This window comes from Pristis pectinata, chromosome 16, assembly GCF_009764475.1.
Source record: "Pristis pectinata isolate sPriPec2 chromosome 16, sPriPec2.1.pri, whole genome shotgun sequence".
In the NCBI taxonomy this organism is placed as follows: domain Eukaryota; kingdom Metazoa; phylum Chordata; class Chondrichthyes; order Rhinopristiformes; family Pristidae; genus Pristis; species Pristis pectinata.
In genome coordinates this window covers 18,714,873-18,724,808 of record NC_067420.1, presented here as the reverse complement: position 1 = coordinate 18,724,808, position 9,936 = coordinate 18,714,873, and the positions used below count along the sequence as shown (strand labels likewise).

At 38.0% G+C, this 9,936-nt stretch overlaps 1 protein-coding gene across 2 annotated transcripts in view; it reads right to left on the bottom strand.

Annotated features, from left to right (window-relative positions):
- Positions 1 to 1,977: 1,977 nt before the first annotated feature.
- Positions 1,978 to 9,936, bottom strand: part of LOC127578963 (beta-1,4-galactosyltransferase 5-like) — a 56,449-nt gene continuing 48,490 nt past the window's right edge. For both annotated transcript variants that reach the window (XM_052031559.1, XM_052031560.1), the window contains exons 8-9: positions 7,556 to 7,657; positions 1,978 to 4,920 (exon numbers count right to left, since the gene is read on the bottom strand). In XM_052031559.1, the coding sequence (XP_051887519.1) occupies positions 4,773 to 4,920; positions 7,556 to 7,657 (250 nt within the window). In that variant the 3' untranslated portion in view covers positions 1,978 to 4,772. The remainder of the gene's footprint in view (positions 4,921 to 7,555; positions 7,658 to 9,936) is intronic.

The following is a 9,936-nucleotide window of genomic DNA, read 5'->3' as shown; positions in this document are numbered from 1 at the left end:
CTCCCCCTTCAGAATGCTGTGGAGACCTGATCTGAGATGTCCCTGACCCTGGCACCCAGGAGGCAACATACCATCCAGGAGTCTCTTTCACGTCCACAGAAGCTCCTGTCTGCCCCCTCCTTACTATGGAATGCCCTATCACTACTGCTCTCCTCTTATCCTGCCTTCCCTTCTGCACCACACGACCAGGCTCAGTGCAAGAGACCTGGTCACTGCGGCTTTCTCCTGGTCGGGCGTACCCCCCAACAGTATCCAAAGGGGTATACCTGTTATTGAGGTGAAATGGCTACAGGGGTACCCTGCACTACCTACCTATTCTCTGTCCTTCTCCTGACAGTCACCCAGCTACCTGCATCCTGCAGCTTTGGAGTGACTGCCTCCCTGTAAGCTCGTCTATGTACTCCTCAGTATCCTGTAAGAGCCAAAGGTCATTCAGCTGCAGCTCCAGTTCCCTAACATGGTCTGTAAGGAGCTGCAGCTGGATGCACCTCATGCAGACGTAGTTATCAGGGAGACTGCATGTCTTCCAGAACTCCCACCTCTTACAAGATGAACGCACCACTGACTCTGGGGCCATTCTCATTACTCTGCACTACAGGGAACACCAAAGCAAAGAAAGAAAGAAACTTACCAGAGACTTACCTTCACTTCTTCTCCCCAAAGTCTCTTGAACCAAAGCTTCAGCTCCCCACTCTAACACAGGCCACTCACACAATAGTGGAATTTCTGGTCTGGAATTACCTGCTCTTTACATCTGAATTAAGGGCTGTGTCTGTGCACTGCACGAGGATTCTTCCTCAGTTCTGCATTCTACTTTCACCCTCTTTTACTCATTTTTATTCAATAACTCACCAGGATTATTTACTGCAGTTTAGTTCTCCCCCCTCACATTTCATTACGCTTGTAAGAAAATTTCCACCACAGACAACATGCTCATTGCTTTGACATAACATTGTCATTATTTTCTCATTAGTAATTTAGTACAAAAAGAAATTGCTGGAGGAAGTCACCGGGTCAGGCATCATCAGCAAAGGGAAATCTACAGTCAATGTTTTGGATCAAGACCCTTCATTTGGACCCAGATGAAGAGTTTAGATGAAGGATCTTAACCTGAAATGTTGACAGTCCATTTCCCTCTACTGATGCTGTCTGACCTGCTGAGTTCCTCCAGATTCTTTTTTTGCTCCAAATTCAACATCTGCAGTCTGTCTCTCCAGGCAATTTAGTATATTTTCCATACGTTGGTTCAACATTCCTCACATACAAATTTAAAGAATTTAACATGCTTTAATATTTCACACCAAAGAAAGGTTTTTTCCTCTACAATCAACATTTTTTGACACCCGAAAACAGTTTCATGAAAGAAAGGGTCAGTAACATGTAAAGAATAGGAGTTTTACTTTAGGGTAAAATTGCTAAGTAAATCTCATTCTTGTTACTAAAAAACATTCCACAAGACCCATGAACCTTATCCATAGGAATTCCTGGTATTGAATATGAATTTACTTCCCTAAATGGTACTGTAATTAAAATGATAGAATTGTAAGCCATAGGACCAAGGGCTGCAACAAATTGAAGTTTTATACAATATCCATAATCTCTATTAATTTGTTATAATCACCCCAAGAACAGATCATCATTGTACAGAGTTTAAGAATTTCATATTTTAAAAAAGCACTGAAAAACTGCAGTTTAATTGGACAAAAATAGAGACATCAGTTCAAGATGGCTTCAGACAACAATTGTTGAACATGAATCCTTCAATTCTGCAATGATGCTGAGGAAACTATGTATCTGAGTGTTCATGGTCCTACAATTAAACATGGCTCACCAAGTTCACCCTCTATGACATTCCATAGAGACAATCATTCCTAGTATGATTTAATTTGAGAACATCTTTGTTTGCTTATTTTGAATAGTACAATGAACAAAACTCCTAGCCTTACGAATTACCATGCTACACAAACTCATTGCATGTGTCACTTTTTATTGAAAATCATCCATAAATTAATACAAAAATGTATAAACAAATGATCAAACGTGTGAAAGATAAGACAGAAGGCTTTGAGGTGAGAAGTAATACTTTGATGCTTTTCAGTGCACAGGTTGAGAACTTTGCTGATTTGTCCAGCTCTACTTGGAAACATGCAAAAACTAGACGATACAACAAAGAAAATTAAACAATATTCTATAAACAATTCATGCCAACATTGGAGAAAAGATTGTATTAGGTGTTTTGCACAACCGCCTGCAGTGCTCTGTCAAAATTAGATTCCTGGCTTCCTTTTGCTAACTTTTCTGCCCAGGACCATTTGCAGCAAATATTTGCATACTGTGGGGCTGGTGCACCAATAGAAGTGATCAAAATGGGGAACTAAGAATTATCACAACATGGGACATGTTTGTTGTGGAAATGGAATCTTAGATGAAATATATGGAAAAGTATATTTATCCTCTAAAACTTAGTTCAAATTACTTTATAGTCACACTAAAAATTAAAACTGGAAATTACCACAAGCAGTAAGAGTGTGCTCTGCCTTACTGCATATTCCCAACAGACAACGTGTTCTGCATTTTTGAGATGCTTTTTATAGGAGGTTGGGACATGCAAATTAAATTTTTCTCCTTTATAGAAATACACAAAACTTAAATAGTATAGAAAACACCAAAACATGAACTGTATATATTTAAGTGCTTCATCAAAGCCATTTGGAAGGGATGGTTTTGGTTGAGGGAGAGAGGGGGAGAAGAGGAAAAAGTGAAGAGGAATAAGGATGCAGGAATGTGGAGAGGAATAGAAAGAGGGGAAAGCACAAAATATAGTTACATATAGCTATAATCAAAATGAAATACAATTATAAGCTTATTTTCTGCTTTAAAGCAATATACTGGATTCAGAAATAGCAATACATTATTTTAAACCACTACCAACAGCAATCGGTATTCTCTTTATTGCCACACGCTCTACCTGCATCATACTCTTCAAAATACTCTTGTGAAACATCAGCTTTAAATGCAAATAAAGTGAATGAGGCTAACAGCCTTTCAAGGACACAAGTCTAATTGAATGAAATTCTGTCTTGAAAATTTTAACAAAAAAATTATCCGAGTCCAAAAGAATTTCATTTTGTACTCAAACTAATCTTTAGGCCAAAACAAAACGATGGACAGGAATAATTTCATCCTTAGATGTCCTCTCATACTGACTGATCATGACCTAACAGCAAAAGCCTAGAAGTTTATTCACATGGATTGCTCCTCACTGCAGGGGATGGGGTCTGTGTTATGTCACTACCATTCATTGGTGGATGAACAATTAAAGATGCAAACCAAAGATGGATACAAAAATATACAGATACATACAGGTCCCAATTATTTAACAAAAACATTCACTTTTGCTCATCCTCTCTCTTGGTGTGCATAACAGACCTCCTGCAGAAGAGTTAAAATGCCACAGACAGGCTCATCATTTTCTACCAACATGGAGAAATGCCTCATTTATCCTTGGCACAAACTCTCAAAAATCTTAGGTATAATTCCATATCCTACCACACCCTAATGTAGTGTACTGCTACAACATCTATTACTAGAAATATTTCAAAAAGCTATTAATTTAAATAGACTTTAGCACCAACTTGATAAACTAACCTTCAAAAACACGGTGGTTAAGGTGGTGGGGAACGAGGGGCAGGTTGGGAGAAAGGACAAAAGAAATCCCTGATTTATTCAGACAGCTAAACCAAAGTTATCAGCTGCCTCAGATCAGAGAAGATATTTGGACCCTCAAAACAAAACATTATAGAAAAGGAGAAACTCAGCACTGCAGTTTTGATGTTGCCACAATACTCAACACTTCTAAGTCTAGCATTTTATCAACTGCTAACAAAATGCCACAGTATCATTGGCACACACTGTTTTCTTGTAGCAAAATATAGTTGATTCAAATAAAAAAGTTACACTAAATAAACTGAAGCTAAAGTTGAACATTAGAGCTAAGAGTTGAAATGGCAAACTTTCTCAGAACAATCCATGGATTTCAGCAGCATAAATGTGTAGCAGTAAAGACAATTGAAACAAAACACTTTAAATCATACGTACAGGAGCACGTACTAATCAAATTCCCTTGCATTTAAAATTAAAGGGATAATGTCCAGAGTATTCTGTGCCCAATTATACAACAGCAGACACATATTCATTGATCTCAACATGTAAACTTTGTGGTTTAGTCGACTATAAATAAAAAAATATCTGGCAATTCACAGCTTATTTACAAAAAAACTTCATTCACTAGAAGTAAATTAACAATTACTAGTGAATAAAAAAAATAATGGTATGATTTCAACTAATTTAATCAATTGATTGGAAAACAACTGCTCACTGCAATGCAATAGTTTCCATCTAGTTCTGCAGCCTTAAAATTCAGTTTGACTCATTACCAAGAAATGGTTATTTGGATTCATCAGCTTACTTTTCTAACTTGGCTGTTGGTGCCCTATTATCCAATTGGGAAAATGGGAATAAGAGGTTACACTGATGGAGTCCATGATATAATGAATTTCAAACCTGATGTTTCATATCCATCAGCTCTTTCTGCACTGGTATTGAACAGGAACCAATCTCTGTATAACCAAGTTTTTGATGTCTTCTTCAAGATCACACAGTCTTGTGTTGTGTTACTGCAGATTTTTTAGCCAGCAAAAGTTTTATATCCATCAATTTTTTTTCTTGAAAAAGGACCCTAACCTTCACTAATCTGCTATGACCATTATCACTTAATAATCGCTCACTGGAGCCAGCTCCGGTGTCAAGTTTACAGTTATGTTTTTATACAAGACTTCAACTGTGATGTTTGGAAAGTACTTCAAGTTTTGCAGACCATCAAGTTGCTGCCTCTCCTTTGAACGTCTCAGTAGGGCATATCTGCAACAAAAGAAAAGGATTAAGATAAATCAGCCAAACTTTTCACTGTCAATGCTTGCACACTTGTTTAAAACAAACATTCTCAATTGATGTACTGTTCCAATTGCTGATAATGGATGCAATTCTAAATATGGTTCAAGTTTGCAAATTTGCATGAAAATAGATTAGAAACAACTTGAATAAAAGGGAGTTATAATTCCAATAAACTAATTTCTAGATTACATTCAAAATATCTATTTGTTCAGTATAGGCATGTTTGAATAGATGGACAACATTCAAATGATCTTTTTTTCAAATCATCTGTATTTCAATGTCACTAAAATGACTATTTTTAATACAAATCTTCACAGCTCTGTAACTTCGCCTTTCATTTGCCTGATGGGCAAGAAAACTTGTCTGGCCAATAAGTATTATTTGCAGACGTTTTATTTGGATTCAAAACATTCTCACCAAAACTATCCTCTGCACTGAAAGGAAATATACTGTGGCTATGAGAAATGTTACAAAGCAATTCATCAGATCTTAAATGATTTTCAAACCATTAAGTTAAAAAAAAACCCACAAACCAATAAACATACTGAACACATCTAATATGTATTTAGTATTTCTACCTTATGTGGAATATCAAAAGACTACTAGGATTTCTGGTGCTATGGTTGCCTTAATCAATCAGTGCATGCAAAAAGTACTTTTCTAAAAAAAAAGAACCAGAATATTTTACAAGTATGTAATTACTACTTGCATCATGGTCATTTTACTTAATTGGTCAGACTGTGACATCAATATATAAAGCACCACTGGTTCAAGTTCACTAAAAGCTCCTTTTAATGGGATGTCTACTAACTAAACTAGTAAAATAAAGATAAAGCATGTTACAATTTTTTTTTTAAAAAGAGAGTGATACACTGCCTGATGGCAGGTTGCCTAGAGTTCTGATTTTTTTAAGAAAAAGGAATCACACTACTGGCATGGAAATTACACTTCACACACAACAGAAATGTCATCACAAACTGTAGTCATAACGATAATCAATCGGTTCATCAAGTACCTCACTGTGTAGTGTCAATTTACTGATAAAGAAAAATATTTAGGATTGCCTAAAAGTGAAAATATTGCAGAAGCTAGAAATCTGAAATAAAAACAAAAAAGTGCTGGAAGTAGTCAGCAGGGGAGCATTTACGTAGAAAGAAACAATTAACATTCCAGGTCGAGATCTTTCATCAGAACTTGGAAAAGTCAGATTAATAAAAGTTTCAAGTCACAAATAGGGGAAGGGCAGAAAACACAAAAGGTAAAGTTGGCTAACAAAATGGGGATGAGGAGGGATTGAATGATACAAGTGCTGGTGGTTTCAGCTGAAATAGGGTCATAAAGGCTTGTGAATAACAACGAACATCTGGGGTAGGTGTATATAGGAGACAAATTAAATCTAAAATTACAAGACAGAGTAAAGTACGAAATGAGGAACAGGAACAGCTGAATATCTGACATTTGTGAATGCAATGTTAGCTCCTGAAGACTGTAATCTGGTTGGAAAACAAGGTGCAGTTCCTTAGCTTGTTTCAACAGCGTAGGAAGTCAAAGGCAGAGGTCAGAGTGAGAGTGGGAGCGGGATGAGGAATTTAAGTGATAAAACAATAGGAAGGTCAGAGTCGCACTTGCAACTGAATGGAGGTGTTCGGCAAAGCAGCCAACCAATCTACACTTGATTTTCCCTAAAGTGGAAGATATGCTGTACATTGAAATGGAAGTAATATGAACAAATTCCTGCTGCTAAAGCATTCAGTTGTCCCCTCCCACCCCACTCTTCTGGTAATTTCAGATTCCAAACAAGTTCCCCTACCCCCCCACATATTTCCTGTTCTTCGCTAGATTTGATCATCCAATTTCTCCTGGCCTCCTGCTTATCACAAACCTTCCCCTTTGTCCTCTATTACAATGTAAAATCTACATCCCTAACTTTTCTCAGTTCTGATAGGAGGTTATTGACCCAAAATGTTTAAGAGTTGCAGTGCTCTAGGACTGAATGGTGTTCTGCACTCAGAATTCCAGTTCCAGCATGCATGTTTATGTAAATTTTGGAATAAATTGAGGAACAAAATTAACTGAATTGACTCAGCCTGAAATTCAGTCTCAATGCAGATTGATCTCTGCCTACTACAATTTAGTGCGACTGAGTTGCTTTTCTTTAATTGGTAAGATTTCAAAGCTCTGCTATTTGGAGTTTTACCGCAGGATCCATCAGGCAAATAAGGTGTGGCTCAGATAATTATATATGATTAGTTAATCTAAACCCAAGATGAAATTACTTTAAAAGAAGCAATTATCTTTCATGGACAAGTTGTTATTGTATCCTTTGTCTATATGCATCTTCTTGTACTTAATGTTCCGAACATCTTTCTTCCGATAGCCTTCCAAGCATTTTGTAAATTACAGTGCTAGGAATTCTAATGCAATTTCTTCCTTACTTTACTTAACTGGCCAACCAAAGTAGTAACTGGTAGTCACAAGATCAATTATCGTTTTACTCAATTGCAAGATATTATACAAACTAAAATAATATTTTCTACCATCTTTTCCAGAATACAATACTCAAAACCACATACAATTACAGTGCTACAAAACTTGTATTCACCTTCCCAAGAATTGCACTTCCCCTCGATGATGATGAGGAACAGACTTGTATTTTCCTAAATCACCCTCTGGTCTTGTTACCGTAAGGCCTGCAAACTGCACTCTAAATAAAAATACATAGAAAAATATTAACTCAATTTTTATCTCATTGTAAATTGCTGTGTTTGATTAAAAGCAAATTTAAAGAGCATGTCAAAAATTGGAAAGTTACACATCCTAAGCAAGAGTTTGGTATGAAGAACTTTAAGTTCAACAAATTTGCCAGATGAATTTCTCAAGGCACAGGTTACTCACCTTTGACAGTTGTGCGATTCATTCTTCAAATCAAATTACCCTCCTTACATCTCCCATTTGTGAAAGGGAAGAACTAAAGAAACTTGATCTAAAATTGGTTTACTAACCAGACTAGTGTGATTCCCTCTTCTCAGACTATTAATATCTTGTGCTACTTTTGAGAGGAGAACCTCCGGTTGAAAATTACTATACAACAATATACTTGCAAGCCTGAATCGGATAATTAAAAAGAAATGCAAATCATGCCAAAGCACAACTTGAAACTCCAAAGCAAAGGTCCAAAATTAAAGCGAAGGCTCTAATAATAGTATCTACACTACTCAGACATCACTAAATTACAGAGGTAATTTTTTCCTCTCTTACTTGATCACTCTACTATAAATTTTCTGAAAAGAGAACTAGTTTACTCTTTTTATGATATTTAACCTGACTCCAAATAATTACTTAACATAGCATTTACTAACTCTGGATAATATTCACTGTTCCTCAGGAGACTGCTTATTATCTGTACCACCAAGCCTGCAAGCTCAATTACACAAATCAGGTCTGACATGTTAAGTAGGGCAGGGATATTTGTTCTGCTACAACATGCTTATACCAGCTGCCTCAACGTCCCAAGTGCCATAAAATATTCTCTAATCCTCCATCGCCTGTTGAAAATTTTAGCCACTGCACTTCCATCAGCAATGCAGATCAACAGGATTTTTAGCCCTTCCCCTCCCCCCTCCCCCCCCAAACTGCTCCCTAAGTATTAATGAAAAGCTAAGTCACTTGCACCAGTTCAAATGATGTTGGATAGTTAAACTAGGACGGGGGGTGGGTGCGTTGGATAGAAATTCATTCTCAATGATGGCAGAATCCTGGAATTGAGTGCAAAAGACTAGGCTAAAGCACTTGTAATTGTTGTCAGCAAGGAATACTCCGTGAATAAATCTTTTTCAGTTTATCCACATTTGCACACCAATACAGAAACCAGTCTTCATCCAATTCAATTCAGTATATAGAAAACCTACAGCACAATACAGGCCCTTTGGCCCACAAAGCTGTGCCAAACATCTCCCTACCTTAGAAATTACTAGACTTACCCATAGCCCTCTACTTTTCTAAGCTCTATGTACCTATCCAAAACTCTCTTAAAAGACCCTATCGTATCCGCCTCCACCACCATTGCCGGCAGCCCATTCCACGCACTCACCACTCTCTGAGTAAAAAACTTACCCCTGACATCTCCTCTGTACCTACTCCCCAGCACCTTAAACCTGTGTCCTCTTGTGGCAACCATTTCAGCCCTGGGAAAAAGCCTCTGACTATCCACACGATCAATGCCTCTCATCATCTTATACACCTCTATCAAGTCGCCCCTCATCCTCCGTCGCTCCAAGGAGAAAAGGCTGAGTTCACTCAACCTGTTTTCATAAGGCATGCTCCCCAATCCAGGCAACATCCTTGTAAATCTCCTCTGCATCCTTTCTATGGCTTCCACATCCTTCCTGTAGTGAGGTGACCAGAACTGAGCAGTCCTCCAAGTGGGGTCCGACCAGGGTCTTACTAGCAGACTAGTAGTAAACTGGCAGAGCTACCTCTGATACGCCTTTCATTGTCCTCAAGTTTGAGCAATCGATAAGATACGTTGCAATTTGAAACCGCCACTTTCGTTACCCCCCCCCCCCCCAAAGAACAAGGTCAAGTGGTCTTGCTGGAATTGAACACCTCTTTGGGTGCATCACCACGATTCTTTGTAACCTCTGCAACTCTACTGTTCGGCAGCAGCAAGTTTGCTCTTGCTGCCTCTCTGGCCATCTTAACTGTATGTAAAACAGAACATTTGCAAAATCAATCAAGCGACCCATGGCTAGAAACAAATGTTGCAGGTGCTCGCACTGTCCAGTAGATGTTCTTGCCCACCATGCTGCTTCTTACCATCTTCCCATAAGACATGTGCCTTCTCTTGAATTATGTCAAAGAGCAGCCAACGGTGGACATTTTCATCCCTGATTCATATACTCAACGTCTTCTCCATCAGTCAATCTCTACCTCTCCACCAACAGGCCACTGAAGGTTTGTGTCATCCTCGTTACCGCTCCTTTG